Here is a 27984-nt window from a genome sequence, read left to right as displayed (position 1 = left end):
ATGTGTCCATTCTGCAGTGAAATTCATATCTAATTTATATATAATTTAATAGCTTATTTTAATAAAAATCAAAAATCTAAAAGGTGTGCATCATTGCTGACACCTAGATGAAGACTTAACAGTTGGTTATATGACTGTAAGTCATTCCCTTCAAATGCTATTGAAGTTAGAAACGTGTTTAACAATGTCGTGTGTAACTTTAGAGACGGTCCCTTAATTTCCACATATCCGCGAATATCGAACGTCCAACCAACTTTATTCCAGTTAAGTACTCTCAAAAAATCGTCTAGAATAGTACATAACGCTGTTATCTGAAACACAACTTTATAGTCAAGGTTTGATTTACTTGTGGAATTTTCTGATACGTAAAAGAAAGGAAAATCATACACTACAATAGAACTTCCTGCTACCCGGAAGGAAAAGCCCATAAGGCGGCAAAACATGACAGAAGCCGGGTTTATTTTGGCTCCTCCCTTATCAGCTGGTTTCTTTCTGGATCCTACTGCAATGGCGGAGCAGCAGCAATTTTACCTCTTACTGGGGAACCTGATGAGCCCTGATAATAATGTCAGGAAGCAATCGGAGGTATGAACAGCGCTTTGTAAAGCAATGTGTGTTTTGAGTGATCACATGAACGGTTAGTTAGTCTATCCAGCTTGCTTCGAGCTTCATTCCTCAGTGCAGCTCAGTCCACGTGTGACGGGGCAAGTTTCGGGTAGTCCGCTAAGCTAACCCGGATCATTCACCCCCACTTCAGCTAGCTAGCTAGCTAAACACCGAACCCCACTAACTAAGTATGATCTTGTTGTTTGGATGGCAGTTTGAGAACTTCACCTCAAATCTCCGGTTCCTGTATTATCCTGTAACACTAGCGTAATGATTGTTTCCACTAAAGTTATTTCTCAGTATTGTAGGTTTTAAATCTGTGAAGCATTCAAACCACACTCAATTGTTCAATAAGAAGTCCCTGCAAATGTACTTTAATGTGTTATTATGAAGTGTTAATAACGCTAGGTAGACCGGAAGTGATTAGCTAACATGGGAATAATCGCGTGTAATCAGTTAGCACTTGGTGGCTAGCTCACTAGCTCGTTAGCACACTGCACTTTTCTCTGCTGGTGTAGTTGGACACAATTCTGACTTTGAAACACGTACAGCGAGTTGCCTCAAATTTCCAGAGTCCATGAGTAACTGTTATCCTGTGTGTGTGTGTGTGTGTGTGTGTGTGTGAGAGAGAGAGAGAGAGAGAGAGAGAGAGAGAGAGAGAGCAGGCCTTGGTCCTGTATGTCATGTGAAATGGAGAGCAATGCTAACGGCTAGCCGCGTTGCCAATATAGCGTCACGCTGATTCAGGCCATGATACACACACCCCGCTTACAGTACACTTCCATTTCAACCTGGTTAAATATCCTAATGATGGACTAATTAGTGTTTCTTTTTGTTTATATAGTGTCTCATATTTCAGTTCTTATCAAAAGTCGTTGGAAACTAACTTTTCCCAAGTGAGCTCAACTCGGGCTTGAACACTGGCTGTTTAGCAGGACATCACTTTATTAAAGGATTACATACAACAGACCAGTTCAGTAGATTTGTTTTATTTATTAATAAAACTGTTCAATTGTTTACTCGTCTTTTCTTGTTGGTGATGGTACAGGCGTTAAGCTCAAGCTGTTTGTGATATTAATAAATAAGTGTTCTAGGTGAGGTGACTGGGTTCCTCTACTGAGAGTTCTCCACTGAAAGGCATGTAAATGTGGCTCTCAGCGCAGTGACTGAACATGAATGAATGTTGAACTCGGTTTGATGCTCAACAAATAAACTTAAAAAAAATTTTTTTTTTTGGCAGTATGGGTTGTATTAAAGTAAAGTCTGGTTCACACGGGACGATTTTGGCCACGATTTGGTCGTCTCAGACAAATTTTGGGAATCCTAAAAGATTCCTGTAATCTTTGATCGCTAGTTTGACGTGTTCCCCGACAGACGATTAACGGCTGTTGTGAGCAAATTTTTCCTCGGATTAAATTTTGTCAGTGTCAGAAGATTTGAGGCACAGTCCTCTATGTAGTCTGGCTTCTCCTACTCCGTACGAGTCTGTTTTTCGCGGCTTAACTGTCATCTAGTTAATGACATTAATGACAGCTGAAATCCTACATTGTGTCATGGCTTACAGCGGAGATCAAGTTCCTACAGTCTGACAAGCAACAGTCGCAAAGGACTATTAAAAAGTGCACCCGGCTTAAGTTAATTTTTTTTTTTTTATTGTAGTGTGTTTTTGTTTGTTTGTTTATTTATTTCAGAATAAGAAATTCGTCCGTTTTTGAGGAACACCTGGTCAGTGGAGGCCCCTTTCCATTTATAGATGTGGTAGAGGGGTGCTGATAACAATCTGCTCCTATACAGATGTGCATCAATAAAGCTACAACACTTGGGCATTTTTATTTTTAGATGGGCGTAGATCACGACCGTGTACCCGATAGTGATGGGAAGTTCAGATCAGTTTACTCACTCAGATCTTTGAATCTCGTTCAGCAAAATGAACAAATCTTTTTCCGTGTCATTTCGTTCAGTTCAGCAGAATGTAATTAAAATGTTACACGTTAAATTCCCCAACACATCTAGTACTTGTGCAAAACATTGATCACATTTGGAATAAATACAGCCACGGCCAAATTATGAGAAACAGAAATGATTAATAGCTTAGCTGGGTCTTCAGGCTTTGCAGTCTGTTAGTTCACCTCACCTCCTGATCCGAGTCGTTTGTCACATCTGTTCCCCGGAAACAGAAACGATTTGTTCACCTCTCGAGTCTTCGGGTTCGAGTCATTCGTTCATCACGTCACATCTCCGTGGACTGAATGCAGTGGGGCGGTCACGGGATGAACGAACGACTCGGACCTGAATACTCGAGAGCTAAACTAACAGTTTCTGTCTCCTGTACAGAACCTATGGGGATGTTGGGTTGACCGAGCGCATGCCCGGTCAACCCAAAATGAGCGAATGACTCTGAGACACGGCACTAGTACACGACGTACATTGCATACATAATGATAATGAGTCTTTATTGATCACGTATACATATTCACAGTGAAATTCCTTTCTTCGCATATCCTGGCATTTTAGGAGGTTGGGGTCAGAGTGCAGGGTCAGCCATGATACAGCGCCCCTGGAGCAGAGAGAGTTAGGCCTTGGGCCTTGTTAGAGAGAGTTAGGCCTGTTGGGCCTTGCTCAAAGGCCCAACAGTGGCAGCTTGGCAACGCTGGGGCTTGAACCCCCAACCTTCCAATCAGTAACCCAGAGCCTTAACCATCAAGCCACCACTGCATACATCTGCCAACTTCCTTTCTTTTATACTAAATAGCAGTTATAGTGGTGCCAACATCTACAGTTTTTATCCCCTGCTCCTGTGATACAGGAGACGGCAGATTCAAATAAAATTGTCCTACCATCTGATTGAGGACCATTTCTCTAGCACTGATTTCTATTGTAATATAAGAAGTCATATGGAAGAAACGCCTCTGTTGACGTCTGTGGGTTCCAGACTTTTACAACCAAGTATTAAAAACAACGATTTAATTTGACTGTTAATCCAGATTACTTTTGGTCACTTATAAAATTACTTTATAAATCTTTAAATGTAATCATGTCTAGAAGTTTAAAATGTAAGCTAATAGTGTACGTCAAATTGACAGTGAATTATGTCCATTATTGGGACCTCTTTTCAAAACATTTCCATACGTGGGACGGGACATTATCTGGCTGGGTCCATATCAGTTTAACTATTGACTGCAACTACTGACATGTCTTCTCAAACTGCTGCTCATGTGCTGTGACTGGGCATTGAACCAGGCATTGTAACACTGTTTGAGGAAAGTGCTATCGCTGCACTTCTGCATGCATGTGCTCACGGATGTGCACAATAGACTAATGTCTGTGATTTGACCTGGGATAGAGAGAGACTATGCCATCACTCCTGCCCCCACCCAATTTTCCTCGCTTGACTCCAGGCCACAGATAGCTGTACCAGTGGATGGAGGTATAAGCTTACTACGTCAGGGAAGACCGTTCTGTTTAGATCAGAGGGTTTTATATGTGGGTGTATTATCCAAGGACATGTTGTGGAATGTTTTCATGTTTCTTGCTGTAAATTAGTGCTAGGCCTTATTACAATGTGTGTTTGCTGCATTTTTTAAAAAAAATTCAGTTTGTAGCTTTATATCATGGCATTTCTTGCAGTTTTCCAATTTAAAATGTCATTCTTCTGCTTTGTCTTTTTTTTAACCGTAGGAAACATATGACACCATCCCTGGATCAACAAAGATAAGTTTCTTGCTGCAGGCCATTCGTGATGCATCTGCTGCTGAGGAGGTATGTAAAATTTGACTTTTGTGTAATCGTGAGTAATTTGCAGCACTTAAAAGTAACGAAACCCTTAATTACATCCAGGCTGTATTTAGACTCGGTGCCGACCTCTTTGGTGATCCGTACACAAGTGGACAGCCAAGACAGGTGTCACGGTCTCACACACCGTGTTTCTCCAATGGGATTTCTGTGACCTGTGACCAGTGATCGCATTTCTTCAGTAGCAGAGTTGACAAATCTGCCGAAAGCAACTAGCCAAATATCAAAGTAACAGTTCACTCAGGTTTTCGTACTTAGCCCCATGATATCGTTTTCTCATGTAATATCTGAAGCTCAGGTCAGCGGAGTCAAACTGTACGCGTAGCGTCCTCTATCTCTGTGGCATTGTGTGCAGCTTTTGCACCAACAATCATATAATCATAAAGAGAGGAAAGTTTAAAAAAATAAATAAATGTACTGGACCACAGTGCATTATACTCTAATATACTGTCCGTATATGTTGTAGTTAGCCTGTACAATTTACTGCTTGCATTTTAGAATCCGTTTCAAGCTCATATAAGGAGATTTATTTGCTGATTGTTGTCTGATTATGTCGTGTGCTCGATGACTTTTTAATGTAGCAAAATGGCGCTGGCCGATAAAATAAATGACATAATTATAGAATAATTTACTTTTATGGCATTTGGTAGACGTGCTTATCCAGAGTGACTTATAGAAGTGCTTTGGAGTCTCGATCGATACATGCATCCTCATACTGGTTCATTAGTTCAGCGACTATGATTACGATCAGTTTAAAAACCATTAGGTAGGTAGCGTAGTATGAAAGACACAAGAATTTCATTGTACAGTGTAACAACATCTTGAATCTTAAGTAGATGTAGGGTTTTCTGCTAATTAGCGCATGACATCCAGTGACACTTAGGGTGTGTGTGTATATGTATGTGTATATATATATATATATATATATATATATATATATATATATATATATATATATATATATATATATAAATATATATATATATAAATATAAATATAAATATATATATATATATATATATATATAAATATATATATATATATATATATATATATAAATATAAATATATATGTATATATATATATAAATATATAAATATATATATATATATATATATATATATATATATATATTTATATATAAATGTATATTTTTATATATATGTATATTTATATATATATATATATAAATATATATATATATATATATATATATATATATATATATATATTTTTATATATATATATATATATATTTTTATATATATATATATATATATTTATTTATATATATATATATATATATATATATATATATATATATATATATATATATATATATATAAATATATATATATTTTTTTTTTTATATATATATATATATATAAATAAAATAAATAATTCCCCTTCTCCATTGAAATTTGTTGGAACTGTGTTCCTGTCACTCACCTGGGGTGTGCTGATGTCATGGTGAATGCTTGGGAAATGCAGATTTAGTCCAGCATAAATATAATATTTATTTTCAAATTTTTTGGAATTTAAAAAGAAATGGAGAATGTTTGAATGACCTTTATTGTATAGTCCTTGAAACCTTGAAATAGTACTACTTGAAAGTCCTGGAGTTTCTTTCTGAAGCATCTGTATGAACCCTGATGAACTAGCTAAACACGCTGCCCGTTGAGGACCTCTGCATGCTGCACTTCGCTCGAGGGCGAGGTTCCTGACACCACCATTTTAGCCATTCATGCCTCTTCTGTAATCTCTCTACTCTAATGCTGTCAACTTAAAATCCGACCTTTTGAATATTCAAATAATCCAGTCATGGTCTATGTCGGGGATTGCGTGAGCGGAAGCTGGCCAGTGATTGAACACCGGTGAACTGAAGTGCTTTACTAGCGGCATAATTAACTCACTCAAACATCCTATACACACGAGATCAGTCAGATATTTACAGTGAATAACTACAGCATAAACAATTCACGATATCGTATTACACTAGCGTACTCATTGCAGTATTATTTCAGGAGATCAGGTTTTCATAAAGGCAGTGTTCACATGTTTTTGTTGATGCATGTTTATGTTAATATATAAAAAACGTGTGAAGGTTTGGTTTCATGTTTGCATTCTCATCAACTCAAATTCCGTTGACCAATATTCAGTGCCATTTTAGTCAGGGTAAGATTACCTAAAAAGAATAAATATGACATTGACTAAATTTAAAGGATATTTTTGTCAGAAGACAAAAACTTTATTACGTTGTCATTATCAGTGGAATAAAATGGTCTTAAAATGACAGTATTATTTATCACGATTATTTCCAGGACAATATACAGTGAGGGGAAAAAAGTATTTGATCCCCTGCTGATTTTGTACGTTTGCCCACTGACAAAGAAATGATCAGTCTATAATTTTAATGGTATATTTATTTGAACAGTGAGAGACAGAATAACAACAAAAAAATCCAGAAAAATGCATGTCAAAAATGTTATAAATTGATTTGCATTTTAATGAGGGAAATAAGTATTTGACCCCTCTGCAAAACATGACTTAGTACTTGGTTTAAAAACCCTTGTTGGCAATCACAGAGGTCAGACGTTTCTTGTAGTTGGCCACCAGGTTTGCACACATCTCAGGAGGGATTTTGTCCCACTCCTCTTTGCAGATCTTCTCCAAGTCATTAAGGTTTTGAGGCTGATGTTTGGCAACTCGAACCTTCAGCTCTCTCCACAGATTTTCTATGGGATTTAGGTCTGGACACTGCCTAGGTCACTCCAGGACCTTAATGTGCTTCTTCTTGAGCCACTCCTTTGTTGCCTTGGCCGTGTGTTTTGGGTCATTGTCATGCTGGAATACCCCTCCACGACCCATTTTCAATGCCCTGTCTGAGGGAAGGAGGTTTTCACCCAAGATTTGACGGTACATGGCCCCGTCCATCGTCCCTTTGATGCGGTGAAGTTGTCCTGTCCCCTTAGCAGAAAAACACCCCCAAAGCATAATGTTTCCACCTCCATGTTTGACGGTGAGGATGGTGTTCCAGGGGTCATAGGCAGCATTCCTCCTCCTCCAAACACGGCGAGTTGAGTTGATGCCAAAGAGCTCCATTTTGGTTTCATCTGACCACAACACTTTCCCCCAGTTGTCCTCTGAATCATTCAGATGTTCATTGGCAAACTTCAGACGGGCATGTATATGTGCTTTCTTGAGCAGCGGACCTTGCGCGCGCTGCAGGATTTCAGTCCTTCACGGCGTAGTGTGTTACCAATTGTTTTCTTGGTGACTATGGTCCCAGCTGCCTTGAGATCATTGACAAGATCCTCCCGTGTAGTTCTGGGCTGATTCCTCACTGTTCTCATGATCAATGCAACTCCACAAGGTGAGATCTTGCATGGAGCCCCAGGCCGAGGGAGATTGACAGTTCTTTTGTGCTTCTTCCATTTGCGAATAATCGCACCAACTGTTGTCACCTTCTCACCAAGCTGCTTGGCAATGGTCTTGTAGCCCATTCCAGACTTGTGTAGGTCTACAGTCTTGTCCTGACATCCTTGGAGAGCTCTTTGGTCTTGGCCATGGTGGAGAGTTTGGAATCTGATTGATTGATTGTTTCTGTGGACAGGTGTCTTTTATACAGGTAACAAACTGATATTAGGAGCACTCCCTTTAAGAGTGTGCTCCTAATCTCAGCTCATTACCTGTATAAAAGACACCTGGGAGCCAGAAATCTTTCTGATTGAGAGGGGGTCAAATACTTTTTTCCATCATTAAAATGCAAATTAATTTATAAAATTTTTGACGTGTTTTTCTGGATTTTTTTGTTGTTATTCTGTCTCTCACTGTTCAAATACAACTATCATTAAAATTATAGACTGATCATTTCTTTGTCAGTGGGCAAACGTACAAAATCAGCAGGGGATCAAATACTTTTTTCCCTCACTGTATAGTTATCACGACTCGCCTAAGCGTGTCTGTGATTGTGCGACTCACGGAGTCTGGGTGCTTTGCCCCTGAAAATGCTGCTTGCAGCTTAAAATTTCCCGGAACCATGGTCCTACGAATTTTTTTTGTTTACATACATCATTTACAAAGGTTTGTATTACTGTAGGTAGGCTGATTCTGAATGTATTGCATAATTTGGTTCTGTTTTCATCTCTTTTGTGTAGGCTTCAGTGTCACTTGTTTGTAGAAAACATCTTTTTAGAGGGGCATAATCCCAACGAATTAGAGATTTGTAAGAACCTAGCAGGTGTTTTAAGGCTAAATGTCGTTCCTTCCTTTCCATGCTTTCCATACAGGTTAGGCAGATGGCAGCTGTCCTGCTACGGCGATTGTTGTCCTCATCTTTTGAAGAAGTCTACCCAAGCCTGACGATAGACGTTCAGACTGCCATTAAAACAGAACTGCTTGCCAGCATCCAGTTAGATGGACCCTCTAGTATCCGTAAGAAGATTTGTGATGTAGCTGCTGAGCTGGCCCGCAATCTTCTCGGTTAGTTGAACCACATTCACGGTTATCTCTGAATTTACTGATGCTCTTGTGGCGCTTTTCCACCGCACGGTACCGCTCTACTCGACTTGACTCTGTTTGCTCTTTGGGGGGCTTTCCACTGTGGATCGTACCTGGTACTTTTGACATCCTTAATGGGGTCAGTGAACAGGAAAGGCGTTTGGAATGTGGCCTGACCGTGTATCTGTACAGGGCTTCGATAATACATTATTCCTGCGTGAAGCCGAGTGGAAGATGGCACCCCTGTTGAGGCGGCACTAAACTGCAGTGGAAAAGCAAGCGAAGTAAAGTTATACGAGTCGAGCTGTACCGTGCAGTGGAAAAGGACGAGACACCCCTATCTATTCACATGCTGACTTTAGTCCGTGTCTGTATTATTCTTTAAGATGATGATGGAAACAACCAGTGGCCAGAAATTCTCAAGTTTCTGTTTGACTCTGTGAACTCTCAGAATGTTTGTCTTCGAGAGGCTGCGCTACACATTTTCTGGTGAGCTGTCTGTTTTCACCATTTGGGAAGAATTAAAGCTTTTATTAAGTGTTTTTGACTGTCCACAACTTTTACGCACAGGAATTTCCCAGGTATATTTGGCAACCAGCAGCAGCATTATATGGAAGTCATAAAGCGCATGTTGGTGCAGTGCATGCAAGATCAGGAGAACCCACAGGTGAGCAACTCAATTTAACCATGAAAAGTTTTCATGGAAACGTTGGAATGAAAACCTGCACCCACACCGGCCCTTTGCGGATAAGATTGGATGCCCCTGGTCTAACGTGTCTGGCCTGAGTTGATTGATCAGTGTCCGTTCGTCTTTATTGTATGTCTCGTTCTGCACTGTTTCGTACTGGTGGTGCTGCTGTTAATCCTGCAGAGGTTCCTTGTGCTTGTCTCCTTTGTGTCTTGTTTTGCTGGTTGTTGTCGGGTTTGAATGTAATGAGTGTAAAATATCTTCATAGTTTATTTATAGCTCATTATTTTCATCGTTAGCCCATGGCTCAAACTGGCAAGTCAACACGTCCTTGCTCAACACTGTGGACTGATGTGGGAGAAAGATCTTCTTTTTGTTTGTTATTCTTCATAATTACTATAAGTACTAACCTCTTTCACTCTTTCAATCCACCTTTTAGATACATACACTCGCAGCACGTGCAACTGCCTCCTTTATTCTCTCCAACGAGAGCAATATGGCAATACTTAAACATTTCTCGGATCTCCTGCCTGGCGTCCTACAGGTAAGCAATAACTACGTGCCTCAGATTAGTTCAAGCAGGTTAATGTTAGTGCCTTTTATGGCCACTTTTTCTGGGTAAACGTTCTGTCTTGGAACCAGTATCTGGTATTACTGGTCTAAATACCATTTGTTCTTTGCAAGATGTATAATTTGAGGCACCCCTTACCATTTTTCCAGAGTTTTGTTCAGTATGATTTACATTTTATTTAAACCTGATGAAGTTTTTGGCAGATAGCAAAATGTCTTTAATTATTCCCTACTGTAATCCAGGCAGTCAATGAATCCTGTTACCAAGGTGATGATTCCGTGCTGAAGTCACTTGTGGAAATCGCTGACACTGCCCCTAAATACCTGAGACCAAACTTGGAGGCCACTTTACAACTCTGTCTCAAGGTATACACGTTGAATACATTGAAAAGTGAATTTCTCGTAGCCATACAAAGAAATCCTCTAGGTGGAATTGTTTGTGCCTGGTGGTTCCTTGAAGCTGCTCATCTGTGCTGTTCATCAAGGTTGTATTTCACAGGCAAATAGTAACTGCTTCAGTTTAATGCTTGGGGGTTGCCTACCTCTGTGACTTCCAAAGCCCGGCTGGAGAAACATTCAATGCTCACTATTGAACTATACTTCTGATCTTATTGTTTTGCATTAAGCTTGTGATTGTATATCCTATCAAAATGATGTGAAAGACCATTAATTTGCTGTTGCGCAATACCTCTGTATTTCTTGTTGCTTTAGGGGGATTAGAACTCTTGGTAGGCCGTGTAGCAGTATAAATCACAGTTTATGTGCTTGGATCTACACTAATAGAAACGTTCACGTATTTATACTTAGAAATGGCACATTGATGACAAAGTCTGATTCTGTACTGCTTACAGAAACTTAACATGAGCGTCGAAGGCGTATTACGCAAAAATATGGAAATGTTTCTTATCGGTCTTCTGTGGTGGATTCCTTCCTTCTTTCAATACATTTTAAAATGATATATTTGAATAGCTGTGGTGCTGGCAGGAGGATGAAACCATGAGAGACCCTTCAAAAATGGATATCGTAAAAAATGTTTCGCTGACCTGACATGCATGTCTGATGTTAGGCAGGTCAGGCATACCGTCAGTGGTTTTTATTTTCTTTAGTGTATAGATCACATTTTAGTTAAAAGCCCAACAGTGAAGTGTAAAATCTAATCATTCACGATTAGCAAGTGATTAAAATTGTTGCTTGCTGTCCACATCACAGTAAAAACTGGAGGCGGTGTATATACAGGATTTCACAGTAACCATCATTCAAGCAGCAAAGCACCCAGTTACCGTAAACCCCTGTGTATATACCTGCACTACATTTATGCAGGAGGTTTGTGAAGCGACTACATTTTAAATTAACTGTTTTCATTCACCTCATTTCATCTCCTGCCCCACTGTGGTTGGCTGCAGTACAGTTTGGAACCCCACCCATTCCCATGTAAGTGAGTGGGAAAACAAGCTAAAATGACTTTTTAATTTAATTTATTTTTTAAATAAAGTTACGGTCCATAAATAATTTTTGGGAGTAGTATTCAGTCATTATGACAAGCTCATGTGACTTTGATATGCCGTGCAGTATTTGTGCTTATGCTAAATGTTTTTTTATAGGAGTTATTTAATGATAATTAAGTGTGTGGTTGCACACGTCTTGAGCCACACCTGAAGCTCTTATTGAGGGGCAACATTAGCAAACTGAAACCCCTTGAAGGTAAGATGAAGAAAAATGAGCTCGCTACCTAGACGTCATAATATTAATTCGGTTTGGATATTAAAACTGGCCGAGTCACATCATATTGCAGTATATTACGTGAACATCTGGTTAATTTTGGAACGTCGGTTAGCTATATTTATTAGAGTTTCCATGGAAACAAGGCACTTTCTTGGCTGAAAGAGGGGGGGGGAATAAAAGGCCTACAACAAAGTGTCAAATCTAGCAATTCAGAAATCATTACATGGTAATGATCATTAGAAATCTGGACTCAAATGTGTAGCCATTGTTGCCAGCAGTCTGATTTTTATTCTTCAAATGTGATTAGATCATTCAGAATCAGTCAATCCCCATTTCGGATCACGTTCTCCTGTGGGATATCCAAACCAGCTAGTAGAGAGATGGAGGGGCAGGGAGAGATGAACACGCAGCCAAAATACATCCAAGGACATGACAGTATTTCATGACATGGGCTACATATTTCTTTTAAATGTGGAAACACTTTCTTCCTTTGTGTTTGTCCTTCTTACTTTAAAGGGAAAAGGTCACAAAGCGCCATTCTTTTCTGTCTCAGAGATTCCCTTCAAATTTTTTCTCAAAAAGCGTATGCAGATGATGTTCATCTATATTTATATACATATACATAACCTGCAGACACCCTGCATTTGGTTGCCAAGTTAAATGGAAATTCTTGCTATGTTTAATGATTTGAGTAGATGATGGTTTTAATCTTTTTATTTTATTTTTTCCCTGTGCTCTAGCTGTGCGCGGATACAAGTTTAACGAACATGCAGAGGCAGCTGGCCCTTGAAGTTATTGTAACACTCTCTGAAACGGCTGCTGCCATGTTGAGGAAACACACCGCCATTGTGGCTCAGAGTGGTAATGGACAAAATACTGTAATATTAATATGAAGGATTAAAAAAAAAAAACAACTTATGATCGTGACATCAATTTGTGAGCTTTATTAAATCTCTACAGAAATTGGCCTGGCTCTCACAATACACTTTTTTAAAATTGTGCAGGTCTAGTAGTTTTATGTGGACAAAGATTATTTCAGATTTCCTATCTTTGTATTGACGTATTGATTGTGCATGCATATATACCCATGTGTATATACACAATTTAATTTGGAAGCTCTCGAGTGTGTGAGAAATGAGTGACGCATTCGTAGTTCCACAGAGGTCAATACAAAAAAAATAATAATTGAAATGGATTATGCAAGTAATGCATTTCTAATTGGTAAAGGATTAAAAACTGTGTTCCCCAGTGCCGCAGATGTTGTCTATGATGGTGGACTTGGAGGAGGATGAGGAGTGGGCAATGGCAGATGAATTAGAAGATGATGATTTCGACAGGTAAAAAGAATTTCCGTTCGATAAAGAAGTGTGAAAAGAAACTGGGAATGTCCTTCCAGGTTAAAGTAAGTGTGGCAGTCTTTTTCAGGCACTGCGAATAGAATAGATATGCATAGCTCGGAAATGTTTTGTCTTCCGAAAGAAGAATATGTAAACCACACGTTTGAAGCTCAGAATGTGTGCAGTGGAAAGTGTGCAGACTAGCTGAGAGATTTGTGGGTATTTGGGCAGCTTATGCGTCTGCCGCTGAAGTGGCAGCAAGCTGTCAGTGTTGCCAGCTCCCGCGAGACAAATAAGCAACCTCCGCTTCAAAAACAAACCCCGATATAATTATAGCCTATTGTGGCCTCAGCATCATGTTAATCTGATCCACTATAATAATAATAGATTAATACATTATGAAAAAGATGCATTTCAAAAATCTTTGTTTGCTTATTATGTCTCACTCCTCCCCTGCACCATCAACCTTAAGTTGTTTATCTTTTTCCCAGTCTTTGTTGTACTTTTTGCCATACTTGGAAATGTGCACATGTCTATCTATGTCCACCGTACTAACGACCATCTATCTACATGATTTTTCACCAATGAGGTGAGGAGGGATGTGGGGATAGGTCCACGTGGGGATTTGTGGGACGACGAATTACCGTATATGACCTAGTATTATTGTGAGGCTGTGAGCAGTCAGTCAATGAATTGGTGGAAAATAGTGATGTCAGATTTTCCTAACAAGAAACCATATTTTTCAAAAAAAAAAAAAAAGGCCAAAGTTGCTTATTATAAGCAGACTTGGCAACTCTGCAGGCTGTATAGAGTGGGTCTTAAGTCTTGGCACCTTGTGGTTGGAAACATCCTGACACGTAAGCTTGCTTTTTGTCAAACCTGTCTTGCGACTTGAAGATTGAAGCCCACATTCACAAACCTAATGAAGGCACTTAAAATGTTTGGCGTGGCGCAGGCCTAAGACTCCTACAAGTGTCTCCCAAATTCGTTTGACATTTAAAGAAAGAGACTTCGTGCTGTTATTCGCAGGCCTAGAAAAAAATATTTGTAGGGATGCCAGTTGTGATGCAATAAGTGTCGTGTGGAAAGAAAAATGTACTGCTTAAATAAAACATTGTGTTTTATTATGTGTTAAAATAATTCAGTGAACGTAAACGATATCACCTGTGTATTTGAGCTCAAAATATTACTTGCGTATTATTTGTTTGCTCTTTTTATTATTTTTACTTAATTTAGTGAAGGGTACGAGCAATACTGGAGGGTACTGTATTGAGACACGTCCAGAAATATTTGGACATCTGACAATTCTTTTTTTTGTTTGTGTACCACAGGATATCGGTGCTGAAATTAAATAATTAATGATCTCAAAGTGCAGACTGGGATTAGTAGGAATTACACTGTACAGTTACAGCATTGTTTTTTGTTTAGTTTGTTTTTTTTTTTTGTTTTTTTTTTACACGTGGTTTCCCCTTTTGATTAAATTTTTTTATTTATTTATTTATTTTTTTAAACCCTAGAACAGTCCTCCAAACCCCCAAAGGAGATTTTGTGCTGAGCATGGCTGAAATCAATTCCCATCTCTGTGATTTTATGCTTACCCTGTGCAGATTGATCATGATTACTACACATGTCCTCTGACATTACTTAAGACACAGGTCCAGAAATCTTCTCTCACAAAGAACATCAAATAGGGGAATTAATCTTTTTGTTTCCATTGTTCTTTTTTTTATACCTAACCAGGATGTGCATAGATGCTGTTGTACAAAGATTTTGTAATAACTGCTTCCTCTAATTTTCCCCACTGGCATGTTGGGTTTTTATTTATTTATTTTTTAAGTGTACTGATACCCTATATCACTATCAGTCCACTATCTAACAATATCCAGGTTATCATACTGTGACTGACTAAAAGTGTAACACCTAATTACCTGTGTAGAGCTCTGAACTAATCTATCGCCAGTATTGTTCCTGTTCAGAATTCTACTCTGTGCGTCTGTGACGTGAAGTAGATTAAAGTAGATCCAAAACTGTTTGTAGTTCATTAAACTGCAATATCTGCAGTGAGTAAATTGATCCAAGCTTCATTGGATGTTCAAGAAGGGCAAATTTAAGCTGTTTTGTGCAATATGTGTTTTAAAGCAGTGTTCATATTGCATACTAAAAGTGGTGTGTTTTTAAGTGTGTTTTTAAAAAAAACCCTTTATTAGGCTTCACTGAATATTTTCTTCTTCCCAGTAACGCTGTGGCCGGTGAGAGTGCTCTAGACAGAATTGCCTGTGGCCTTGGAGGCAAAATTATGCTGCCCATGATTAAACAACACATTATGCAGATGCTACAGAACCGTAAGTGCATACAGACATGCTTCCAAGTATTTAGGGATCCAAGTAATACTGCTGCTTCTGCTAATCGTTGTCTGACTTTTTAGGGGTTCAGGCTCTTGCTGGAGCATATGCTGGAACCCTCTTGTTTTTACTTGAATTCTTCTTCAAGTAAATATTATAAGAGTACTACCACTTATTCAAGTGGTAGTACTCCCTCTTGTGGCTCAGGCAAGAGTGATGAGTTTAGCATTTTGGTTCAGAAAAGTTCCACCCCAATTAGATTTTGAGCCGATACTCCGAGTAACTGGAACTGAGGCCATTTCGCTGCAACATTTCTGCCTATTTGCACTATATTCATGTGTACAGTACATGGCTTTGAGGTAGTCTACCAGTTTTGGTAATCTGATTCAAATAAATCCATTAGAATCAGCTTTCAGCAAGCATTTGACACATTTTTTTAAATTCTTCACAACCTTTGATCTCTTAGGTGATGCCTTGCTGGGTGTCTTTACTAATCTTAATATTTGTTTTGTTTGTGGCACAGCGGACTGGAGGTACAGACATGCCGGTCTTATGGCACTCTCTGCCATCGGTGAAGGCTGTCATCAGCAGATGGAGTCCATTTTGAATGAAATCGTCAGTTTTGTCCTGCTGTTCTGCCAAGATCCTGTGAGTATTGACCAACTTACTGTTATACTGAACACCCTGGTTATCTTTAGACGCTTCAATCTCGAGATCCACAAACATTAGTCTGATTATTCATCTACGGATGTGCTTAATGTCACATTGCTACACGGTATCATTTCTACTTCAACAGCCATGGGTCATGTTTCTTCCTTTTATTTATTTTTTTTTATTTCCAGCATCCCAGAGTTCGATATGCAGCTTGTAATGCTATTGGTCAGATGGCCACAGATTTTGCTCCTACTTTCCAAAAGAAATTCCATGACAAGGTATTGTTTTCGCAGAGCACAGTGTTTCACCTGAACACTTTATATACTAATTGAAATGTGTAAACTGGAATGTGTCTGAGTGCGCTATGTGTCGAGTGCTTTTGATCCCGTTATAGTATCAAGACAACGAGTTACGGTTTAGATGTTTGGTAATACTACACATTATACATGAAGAGCCCCAATTACTTTGAGAGAAAATCTAAAACTGCAACCTTTTTTGTTTTTAGTCCTTGTTGGAAATCGCTTCGAAATACCTTTTAGTGTTGAGGCTTTACCAAACAGTACGATTGTTTTACATATTTATTGTACAATTTGTTAAACATGGGTGACTTTTGATTCCTATGTACTTCTAGATCAAATGTTCTACCCTCACTATTCTGAGCATGCTCCCTTTGTTGTTATAGGTCATCTCTGCCCTTCTCCAGACCATGGAGGACCAGTCGAACCCTCGTGTTCAGGCTCATGCTGCGGCAGCTCTAATTAACTTCACTGAAGACTGCCCCAAAGCTCTTCTCATTCCCTACCTGGATAATTTAGTTCAGCACCTCCATGTCATCATGGTGGCTAAGCTCCAGGAGGTCTGTTTAGAGAATTTGGCATCATTTTGTAACAATGTGCTTTTGCTCCAGTATTTAACACGTCACCCCGTCACCACCATTAACTAACCCAGCCAGCTACCTAATTACCAAACATTCCCTCATTAATTATCTACCACCAGTGGAAAGTTATCTACTAACATTACCCTTATTTGCTAGCCAGTTGACTACCATTAGGGCAACTATTATATTAGGTAATTCAATCCAGAGTTTCCAAGGTATAAGGTTCAATGAAGAGGAATTTTTTTTTTTTTCCTGATTTCTTCAGCTCATTCAGAAAGGTACCAAGCTGGTGCTGGAACAGGTGGTGACCTCCATTGCATCTGTGGCTGACACAGCAGAGGAGAGGTTTGTTCCTTACTATGATCTTTTCATGCCCTCCCTTAAACACATCGTAGAGAACGCTGTACAGAAGGAGCTTCGTCTGCTAAGAGGCAAAACCATCGAGTGCATCAGTCTAATCGGTCTCGCTGTGGGCAAAGAGAAGGTTAGTGTTAGATGCACACATCTCTTGTACTATCTTCCGCTGCAGTCAGTGATTCAAAAGCTTAACAAAAGATAAGCATAACACTGAGCAACCGAGGAATGTTATTGAAAAAGTTGCCTCTGTTGTGTACGATCACATAGTCCTTTAAAGCAAGTGTGTATAAGCGACTTCTTTATTTTCTCACTTTAGTTTATGCATGACGCCTCAGCGGTGATGCAGCTGCTCCTCAAGACACAGACGGACTTTAATGACCTGGAGGATGACGACCCACAGGTGAGTGTTGCTTTTAATAGGGAAATTCTAGTTAAGCTCGGTTTGAATATTATGATGCTCATATGGACCACATGAAGATGCTTTTCATCAAGTGCTCGTAATGTATAATACCCACTATATGGGCAAAAGTTTGTAGACACCAGATCATGTGGGCCCTCGACAAAATGTTGCTACAAAGTTGGAAGCAAACAACCGATAAGAGATGAGCCTTTATTTGTCTCGCATGCATTTACAGTGCAGTGAAATTTTCTTTGCATATTCCAGCTTGTTAGTAAGTTGGTGTTAAAGCACAGGGTCAGCGGTGATATAGTGCGTGTGTGTATGCGTGTGTGTATGCGTGTGTGTATGCGTGTGTGTATGCGTGTGTGTATGCGTGTGTGTATGCGTGTGTGTATGCGTGTGTGTATGCGTGTGTGTATGCGTGTGTGTATGCGTGTGTGTATGCGTGTGTGTATGCGTGTGTGTATGCGTGTGTGTATGCGTGTGTGTATGCGTGTGTGTATGTATGTATGTGTATTTGGGCAGTGCCACAAATTTATTTGTTTATTTATTTATTTTCTTGTAATTTTGCCTCTTTACGCCACCACAATAGAAATGTGAAAATGGTGGGACACAAAAAAATAACTAATTCATAAACTGTTAAGGCAATATTTATGTTAAACCCCTTGAATTAGAGCTGTCTACACTTCATTCACATCTTGATTGCTTCATTTCAAATCCATTGTGGTGTACAGAGGCTAAATGTCCAAAATTCACACTGTCCAAGTTCTTATACAAATCTTTTTGCAAATCCTTTCAATTTAGCACAAAGGTTTTCCGCACCTATGACCAGCAATAACTCGAGTGAAAAGTAGGATCTTAGAAATATTTCATGAATTTCCTAGTATTTGGTACGTCCCCCCTTTTTTTTTTTTTTTTTTTTTTTTTGCACTTGACCATGACTTGACGCCATGTTTGTGTAAAAGCATGAAAATCTCAAATTTCCTTAAATTTCATTAGTGACCTAGAAATTGTGCAACATCCTGAATACTGAATAGTCAAGATTGTGCTTGCTAGCAGTCGGAACAAGGGCCTTTTGTAAGCTAATGTTTGTGTCCGCTTTGATGCGGAGGTTGCCACATGGTGCCGCTGGAACACCCTACGTCCTCACAGACCTGTACAAAAAAGGATTGCAAGGCTACAAGTGCACTATCTGGGACAAACTTCATTGACCCAGTTCTTGTTACTTTAATTTCCATTAATATCTTCTCTTTACCTTCGTAATTCTTTCCATAGAAATATGGTTTTGCAACAGTGCCAGAGTTTTATTGCACATTGATTCATACTGACTGCTGCTGCATGTTCATCTGCAGATCTCCTACATGATCTCCGCATGGGCCAGGATGTGCAAGATTCTGGGCAAAGAATTCCAGCAGTACCTTCCTGTGGTTATGGGACCACTTATGAAAACTGCTTCAATCAAGCCAGAAGTAGCTCTCTTAGATAGTAAGTCACAATTCTGGACTCTTTACTTGGCAACTTTTTTGCTGTTCACTTTTATTCTGTTTATTTAATTGATCTCTTTTTATGTCCTTTTTTTCTTTCTTTTTTTTAAAAATAAACATAAAGACTAGGCATGAGTATTTTATCTTGAATATCGCAATGAAACATACTGGAGAGATGAATTTGGCTTCTTTCAAGTGGATGTAGCAGAGGTAGTAGCATACAGAGTTAGTGTGGTGGAACCGAACTGCATTGACACTTGCTTACATTTCAGGTGTATGTCGGACACTACCGGTAAAGGTTAAAGTGACACGTTAATAGGAGAAAATTGCACCTATAAATCCTGGGCAAGGGTATAAAACAACTTCTCAAGCTTTGAATGTTCCCAGGAGCACAGTGAGATTACAACATAATTCTCTGGTCTAATGAGAAGAATATTGAAGACCTGCTCGAGTGCACATGATCTCAGATGACCCAAAGCACACAGCCAACACAATGCAGTAGTGCCTTCAGTATTATGTCCTTAAGTGGCCCAGCAAAAGGCCAGGCTTGAACCTCACAGAACATCTGTAAAGTGACCTGAAGATGGCTGTTTACAGATGCTTCCCATCTAATCTTATTGAGCTTAAGATCATCTACTAGGAAGAATGGGAGAAACTTCCCAAATCCAGCTGTGCAAAGCTTTGAGGTTTAAGGGCCTGAGTACTTCTAAATGAGAGATTTCACTGTCTGTTTTTTTTTTTTTTTTTTTTTTTTTTTTTTTTATATAGAAGTTTGCAAAAATGTCTAAAACCTTGTTTTAACTTTGTCATTATGGGTTACTGTGTAGATAGCTGACCAAACATCAATTTAATCCATTTTAAATTAAATCTGTAATACAGTAGTGCACAATGTAATAACGGGCATGAGACGGTACACTAAAGCCACGATACGAGACAAATCTCAGCGCAGGCTTCATGAGTTTATACTGACGCAAAACAAATGTAAAATTGTAATACATGTATTTTATAATGACAAGAAGTCACCACAATATGAATAAACAGGAGCATCAAACTCAATAATCTGTAGGCTCTGAGATGAGCGATAGATGTTTCTATTTTTTATACTGATTTTAATGGGTTTTTTTTTTTGTTTTTTTTTGTTTTTTTTTTGTAATGAATGCATTCCTTGTTTAATCATGTTTTATTGGATCCCTTCTTTGAGGAAACAGAATTAGCCAACTGGGGTGATGGATTTTTTTTTCCTGTTTCTGTTTGAAAGTTACTTGCCAGCTAGAAGCTAACTAGGACCACCGCAGCACATACTTCCAAGAGAAAGGCTCTTGGGAGTTTAAATTTGCTCATTAGCCAGCCATCTGGGCATGGAAAGTTTTGGTGTTGAAAACCGTCTCACCTTGTTGTTTGGTTGGTGTGCTCTTCTAACAGTGTTAACACTATTGTGCCATAGTCAACGTGTCATTCTCTAACCTATTCGTATCATTATGTAGCCTAACAATTTATCTGAAATGATTTCACAGTTTACGGCAGCCTGTAATTACCCATAATTAATACCAATACATAATGAGGGGATTGAACTATATGCTGCATAGTTATTTGGTGCAATTAATACCAATACACATAATCAGACTAACCAGTCTACAGAAATTAAACTCATAGTGCTAATATATACACACACACAAATTATGATCTATTGTATATGCATCTGTTGATCTCGGACCCAACTGTCTTCAGGGTATTGTGGACACAAGATCTGCTCGCAGGGAGAAATGGCATCACGCACGTTTAATGCTACCTTGTTTCACGCCGGTTTCCTCTAAATGCATGTTTTACCTTCTCAGCCCAGGACATGGAGAATATGTCTGAAGATGATGGTTGGGAGTTTGTGAATCTTGGAGACCAGCAGAGCTTTGGCATCAAGACTGCCGGATTAGAAGAAAAAGCTACAGCTTGTCAGATGCTGGTATGTTTTGAATTATGAATTGAAACCCATGGTGTACATGTGCGCACTCTCCTTGATTTTTAGTTTTTTAAAAACAACTTACCATTATGGAAACTCTTTTTAACATGTGAAATGCTAAGTGTTAAAACATTCACTACCTGAAATTTTGACACACTAACCTACTTGTTTCACGTACGCCAAGGGGAGTGAATGAATGAACACATTTTAAACCGGGTTTAACGAATAGCACGCACTAGACACATTTTATGTTTCTTGGGGTTTTAATTCCGCTGCACTGTTTGCCTTATTGGCATGTAAATACTGTGACATTAAAACTCGAATTAAAGCTGGAAATTTGAAATGAATTCCAAAACAATATATAGCTTTGTTTTCTTCACATAATCAGCATGCATTCTTGCCATACGTTCTGTAACAATGACTTTTGTCCTAATTAACAGGCTGTAATAAGCTAACTCTCCCCTCCCCTACTCTTTTGCCAAGGGCATTTTTATTTATTTATTTTTTTAAAAAAACTTTTATTATCCGCTTCTTATCCTTCCTGTTTACAGGTATGCTATGCAAAGGAGCTAAAGGAAGGTTTTGTGGAGTATACAGAGCAAGTTGTCAAGCTGATGGTTCCTTTGCTTAAATTCTACTTCCATGATGATATCCTTTGTTTGCCTAGATTATTATTCTGTGTACTTGTAAGGTACATCTATAGTGTTTTATCTGTGTGTGTTTGTTTGTTTTTTTGTTTTTTTTCCCCCATACATATTTCAGTTATTATAATCCTTAACCTAGTCTCCATGTGTGCGAGTAGCTGCTGCCGAGTCCATGCCTCTGTTGTTGGAATGTGCTCGTGTGAGGGGTCCCGAGTACCTCACTCAGATGTGGCATTTCATGTGTGATGCTCTCATCAAAGCTATTGGCACCGAGCCAGATTCAGATGTGCTGTCAGAGATCATGCACTCTTTTGCTAAGGTACTACGGTTCACTTTGGTCTTTATAAAAAAAAAAAAAATCCTACTATTTCTCACATTTAATGAATTTGCTTTATAGCAGTAATATATGATTTGAAATCAAATGTTTCTTTTTTGTGTGTGGGTGGGGATCTTCATCAGTGTGTGTGCAAGAAGTCAGCTGGGTTTTACACATTTGTTGGTGTGATCCACTTGTCCTTTCTCTTCCTTATGTGTGTCTCTCTTTCACCCAGTGCATTGAGTTAATGGGAGATGGCTGTCTAAACAGTGAGCACTTCGAGGAGATGGGAGGCATTCTGAAAAGCAAACTGGAGGAGCACTTTAAAAACCAAGAGCTCCGACAAGGTGAGCTCTGATCGCAAGCTACCAAGAATGAAGTGTTCCATCAAGTACAAACAATTCATTCTGTCTCTTTCTGTACAGCCAAAAGACAAGATGAGGATTATGATGAGCAAGTTGAAGAAACGTTACAAGATGAGGTAAGTGTGCTTTTATACCCGAGTATACGTGTTTTTAAAATATCGTTCAGATGTGCTAGGTAAATTCCAACTTGATGTAATTAATAGCGCATTTCCCTTCTCCCCCAGGATGAGAATGATGTATACATTCTTACCAAGGTGTCGGACATTTTGCATGCTGTGTTCTGCAGTTACAAAGAGAAAGTGCTTCCTTGGTTTGAGCAGCTTTTACAGCTTATAGTCAATCTTATAGTAAGTACAGTCTGATTTTTATTTTTTATTTCTTTCTATAATTCTTGTCTGATATTATTGCAATGATATTATAATCTGATACAAGTTGTCTTACTTGGCCAGTTATAATTCATACGATCTTGTTTTCATCTTGTCCTCTGTATTTATTGGGTAAGATTCTGTGTATTTGATATACAGCTGTACCCAGCGTTTTTAAAGACTGCTTTGGTTTTACAGTTTGATGGCACCTAAAATAAATGAAATATTTCTGTGATGGTCAGGGGCTCGATTTTTCTGCTGGAAGGTGTTCTACAGGATGGTGACCCTCCCTGCTTGTCAATATATTTGCACATTTACATGATCTCTATGCAAGGCTAGGCAAAAAAAAAGACCCAAAAGGCTAGCTTAGTGGAGTAGCAGTTTTTGATGGATTTTATAGCAGTAGTGGCAAAAAAAAAAAAGCTGATTTTATTTTAGAGAAATGCAGCCATCATCCATCAGGACAGTGACCCAAATCACACTGCCAACACAACAAAGGACTTTGAAAAAATACAGCTGAAAGAAGCTGTAGTACAAGCCTGGAAAAACATCTCAAAAGATGTCCCAGGGTTGAACAGTCTTACAGCCTGAAAGGTTCAACTGACTGAGTGAAGAAGAAAAAAGCACAAAAAGTTAGACTGAAGTTTGCAGGTTATCTCCTTTTTGGAGGAGTGTTCTCTGGTCAGATGATACAAGTTTGGCCATACCGATCAGCACAATCTATGGAGGAAAAAGGGTGAATGAAGGAACTGGTGATGTTCAGAAAATAGATGGCATCATGAGGAAAAAGATTATCTAGAATTCTTACTACCTCAAGATCTCCGTTGGAAAGTTCAAAGTTGGTCACAACGGGATCTTCCGGCAGGACATACTAAGCATACCTCCCAAAGTTGTAACAAAATGGCTCAAAGACAACCGCGTGAAATGATCAGAGAGGCAATCATGGAGCCCTGACTCGCGCCACAAAATTTTGTGAACGGGCAGAAATTCCAATAAAGTACCGAGGAACGTGTGGAGGGCACGCGCAAGCATTTGATTAAAGTTCAAGCAGTTAAAAGGCAAGGTCACCAAATACCGACACGGTGCATGTAAACATCTGCTAGTTAATCCAAGGTGAAATAAATTTCTCTCTTTAGCTAATATTTTGAAGCGACCTCTTATGGAATTAAAGTAAATACCCCAATTGTCTTAAACTCTCTGGAGTTGTGGGGGGGGGGGGGGGGGGGGGGATAACTTGAACGTTTATAGTTTTAGTTTAGGTGTATGTGAACTGTTGCTCTCAACTGTATACAGAATTTTGCTGACACAGTGTTTACAGTCAACACAGTATTGCACAAATGACCATACCCCAATTCATTTCTCTCTTGTAGTGCCCACATAGGCCCTGGGCTGACAGACAGTGGGGTCTATGCATTTTCGATGATGTGATTGAGCACTGCAGTCCTTCTTCATTCAAATATGCGGAGTACTTCTTGCGGCCCATGATGCAAGCCCTGTGTGACACTAGCCCAGAGGTACGGCAGGCTGCTGCTTATGGGATTGGAGTCATGGCCCAGTTTGGAGGAGAGAACTACAGGCCCTTCTGCACAGGTGAGTTCATGTCAGGAGTCCATTAAATGTCATTTCGACAACACAGAATTGTCACGTTTAGACCTCAGACATCGGCTCTACTAATCTTTTAAAAGGTCCTGTGTTGGAATGTTTGATGCCCAGTTTTGTCAGTTATGAAACGTAATATTACGTTTCAGATGTAAATGCCTTCCTTTCTATACGTGTTGTCACAAGAATCGATTCTTTCAAGTGATTGGTATTTCAAGTAAATTTGTAAAAGAAATCCACTAAAATAGAGTACTATATTTAACAGCGCCAATTTACTAACAAACATAATATTGTTTGGCTAGGTGACGTATATTAGGCAGCCGATCGAATGAATTAAATACCCAAGCAAACTTGCTTCATGATTTAAAAAGCACACTTTGGAACATAGTTTGGTTTTCCTATTTAAAAGAAGAAAAAAAAGCAGGACGCATCCAGCACCAGTATTTAAACTCATCAGAGTATTAGAAGTTTTAGTCCTGGAAATACACTATATGGCCAAAAGTATGTGTACACCCGACCATCACACCTGTATGACGGCCCCCACGCTGCTCAGCTGTGGAAACCCATTTCATGAAGCTTCCAACAGTTCTGGTGCTGACGTGAGCAGGTTCATGTAGATAGCGACGTCGTCGTGCGTTTTTCGAGATAATAAAAATCCCAACTTTTCAGAATTTGGGTTAGTTGGTGAAGTTCTCGGTCTCTTCTAAGGGTTGAAGTATGGGATGCACCCGAACATTGCGTGTTCCTTTTTTCTCTTCTCCATAAATGAATCCAGGAGCAGAGTTACTCCAAGGGATTTACGGTGCTGTAAATCCATCCTATGCTTAAAAACTTCCTCGTCGTCATGGAGAGCGCAGCTCGTGGATTCTTGGCAACGGCGGACACCATGGGAGCCACAGGCGTTTTCCACGCGTGGTTTTTTTTTTTTTAGGCGCGACATGTGAATGGTCCCTAAACCTCACACGAATAGGAAATGGACGAATTTCCAATACACTGGAGTGAGACCACAGAAGTCTCCCGAGCTGTCGCCATCTTTTTCCCAATAAAACCTCTGAGGTGCGGCGCCTCGTGATGCATATTTTCCCCTAACGCAACCCCATCAAACTTTTCCCAACCATGCCTGCTTGGCATGTAAGCGAACGTCGGTCAGTTCAGAATGCATCGGAATACTTCTGCTGAATTTAAAGATCGACTCCCACTGCATCCGTATTTCCGTCTGATTTTAACGTCTGTCGTTATCGGGAGTCACAGGGGAAATATAAACGAACAACGTAAGGAATCGAGACCCACGGTGTTCTTTACCGAGTGATCGTGTTGACCGTGGTTGCGTGTTTACATGATCGGTTCTGTTTGCTAATGTATTCGATTTAGATATGTAAAATTAGTGAAGCTTTTTTTTTTTTTCCTTCAGTTGTATGTTTCCAAGTTGCGAAACAAGTTTTTAAATATTTGCGTATGACGTCATATACACCGCTCTCGTTGTCTGGCTGTCTGTCTAGAGCAAGTGCACGGGAGTCTTTGCTTTAAACCGGAACACCGGCGCTGGCGGATTATTTAAAGTTGCAGTTGTGATCAGCTTTAACAAACTTTTATGATGAGATGGGAAAAAGAGCTCTGAAGCCAGCTGTTATCTGTACAGGTCTCTTCCAGAATGATAGAGCTTAACGACAAAGACTCTTTTTATGTAGTACAGCTTAAGTCAAGGCAGAGGTGCAGATGGAGCTGGTCCTGGGTGAAGGTTGAGGCCAAAATAGAGGTGAAGGGAGTCCATCACAGGTTCTAATGGTCAGGTGTTGCGTGTGGGTTTTTTATTTATTTAATTTATTTATTTATTTATTTTTTAAATGACAAAGCGGGGTATGCAACAAGGTGTCTCATGCCCTCTTGGCCCAAGGTGGGTGGTATGGCAAAAAGTTAAAATGAAGGTGTCAACATGTGTTTTTTATTTATTTATTTATTTATTTATTTATTTTCACAATTTTCTTATGGTGGAGGATGGCCCCCAGATCTCCCCCTGCCACACCCCCCACCCTCTTGTGAGTTTGCAGGGCTGCTATAAGATGTAGGCAAAAATACATTTTATTTGAATATCACTTTAATAAACTATTAGGTACATGAACATGTACTTGGAGAACTGCTTGGGCTCATCGCAACCCCCCCCCCCAGATTTAATGGAAACAATTTACTTAGATTCTGATTTAATGGCAATTTCTTCCCCAAACACCCCCAGAAGCGATTCCTCTCCTGATTGGAGTGATCCAGGCTGCGGATTCCAGAGCAAAGGAAAATGTTAACGCGACAGAAAACTGCATCTCTGCTGTTGGCAAGGTCATGAGGTATCGACCCGAATGCATCAATGTTGAGGAGATCCTCCCACACTGGATTTCATGGCTGCCGCTCAATGAAGACAAAGAAGAGGCTGTTCACACGTTTAATTATCTGTGTGATCTTATTGAAAGGTGAGTTCCAACATTGTGGTCATGTATACTGGGTGGTATTAACTGTTTTGATGAATCCTAATCAATTCTCCATTGTTTTGTCTTTATTTATTTATTTATTTATTTATTTATTTATTTATTTATTTATTTTTATTAAAGCAACAATCCTACTGTTCTTGGACCTGACAACGCAAACCTTCCCAAGATATTCCTCATAATTGCTGAAGGGGTTGCTAATGAATCTATTAAAGCTGAAGATCACTGCAGCAAGAGACTAGCAAATGTCATTCGTCAAGTACAAGTGAGTGACTAGTTAACCTTTTCTCCATTCGTGTAGCCAACATGGAGTTGACTGAACATCACCGCTGACTGAGGCATCAGTATTAGTGTCTGAAAGTTTTTCTCATGTCCAATCTTTAGGTCTCTGGAGGACTTTGGACACAGTGTGTATCGACGCTTAATGAAACTCACCAGAAGGCCATTCAGGATCTCCTTAACACAGCGTAAATTAAGGCTTTATGGTCCACCTTAGAGAGAGGTCACTTTTTCCAACCCCGAATCTCTGACCCACCCATTGAGTAATAAACTGTAGTATTACTTGATCGTAGGGCTAAGATCCGATATGCCCTCCCCCTCCTTAATGGGTGTAGTATTCAATTCTCAGAAGTCGTTGTGCTCATCTTATTGAGAGTTTGGAGGCAACATTAGATGTTCAAATATTGCCAATGTAGGAACTGTTCCACTTATAGTTCGGGTTATCAAATTGTGTTGTCCCATCGTCTCACACTAAGGAGATTGGCTCATCTACATTTTTGCAGCTTTAGTTCAAACACGGATCCCCCATTGACTGTAGCGTCTACCGGTAGAGGGGAAAGCCAGTTATTTTTGCACCCATGCAGATGTGATGTAATTGCTAACAGCAAATCTTCTGTCCACTCACTCCAGAATATAAAAATAAAAACACATGATATTGA

The 27984-nt window shown here is 39.3% G+C and overlaps 1 protein-coding gene and 1 non-coding gene across 2 annotated transcripts; both read left to right on the top strand.

Moving 5' to 3' along the window:
- The first annotated feature begins 427 nt into the window (after positions 1–427).
- Positions 428–27984, top strand: kpnb3 (karyopherin (importin) beta 3). The gene is made up of 26 exons (XM_017457962.3): positions 428–585; positions 4285–4365; positions 8688–8880; positions 9285–9387; positions 9469–9565; positions 10026–10130; positions 10400–10522; positions 12619–12739; positions 13128–13215; positions 15451–15557; positions 16081–16205; positions 16400–16489; positions 16894–17067; positions 17354–17572; positions 17762–17845; positions 19198–19330; positions 21165–21286; positions 21835–21931; positions 22074–22246; positions 22479–22590; positions 22669–22724; positions 22833–22955; positions 24344–24563; positions 26803–27031; positions 27170–27311; positions 27431–27984. Exons 1-26 carry the CDS (start codon positions 442–444, stop codon positions 27515–27517), a joined length of 3348 nt encoding a protein of 1115 aa, XP_017313451.2. The 5' UTR covers positions 428–441; the 3' UTR covers positions 27518–27984.
- LOC124626402 (small nucleolar RNA SNORA84) lies at positions 10598–10734 on the top strand. The gene has a single exon (XR_006981182.1). It is a non-coding gene; the product is annotated as a small nucleolar RNA SNORA84 (small nucleolar RNA).

Source organism: Ictalurus punctatus, chromosome 26 (assembly GCF_001660625.3).
Source record: "Ictalurus punctatus breed USDA103 chromosome 26, Coco_2.0, whole genome shotgun sequence".
Taxonomy (NCBI): Eukaryota; Metazoa; Chordata; class Actinopteri; order Siluriformes; family Ictaluridae; genus Ictalurus; species Ictalurus punctatus.
The sequence above is the reverse complement of the archived record's forward strand: the minus strand, read 5'-3'. Positions and strand labels throughout refer to the sequence as shown.

Excerpts from the sequence above, each read along its gene's own strand:
- kpnb3 (XM_017457962.3), top strand. The coding sequence starts at position 442 with ATGACAGAAGCCGGGTTTATTTTGGCTCCTCCCTTATCAGCTGGTTTC. Across the intron at positions 17,573-17,761 it reads TCGCTGTGGGCAAAGAGAAG|TTTATGCATGACGCCTCAGC; the intron begins GTTAGTGTTAGA and ends TTCTCACTTTAG. Across the intron at positions 21,287-21,834 it reads CTACAGCTTGTCAGATGCTG|GTATGCTATGCAAAGGAGCT; the intron begins GTATGTTTTGAA and ends TCCTGTTTACAG.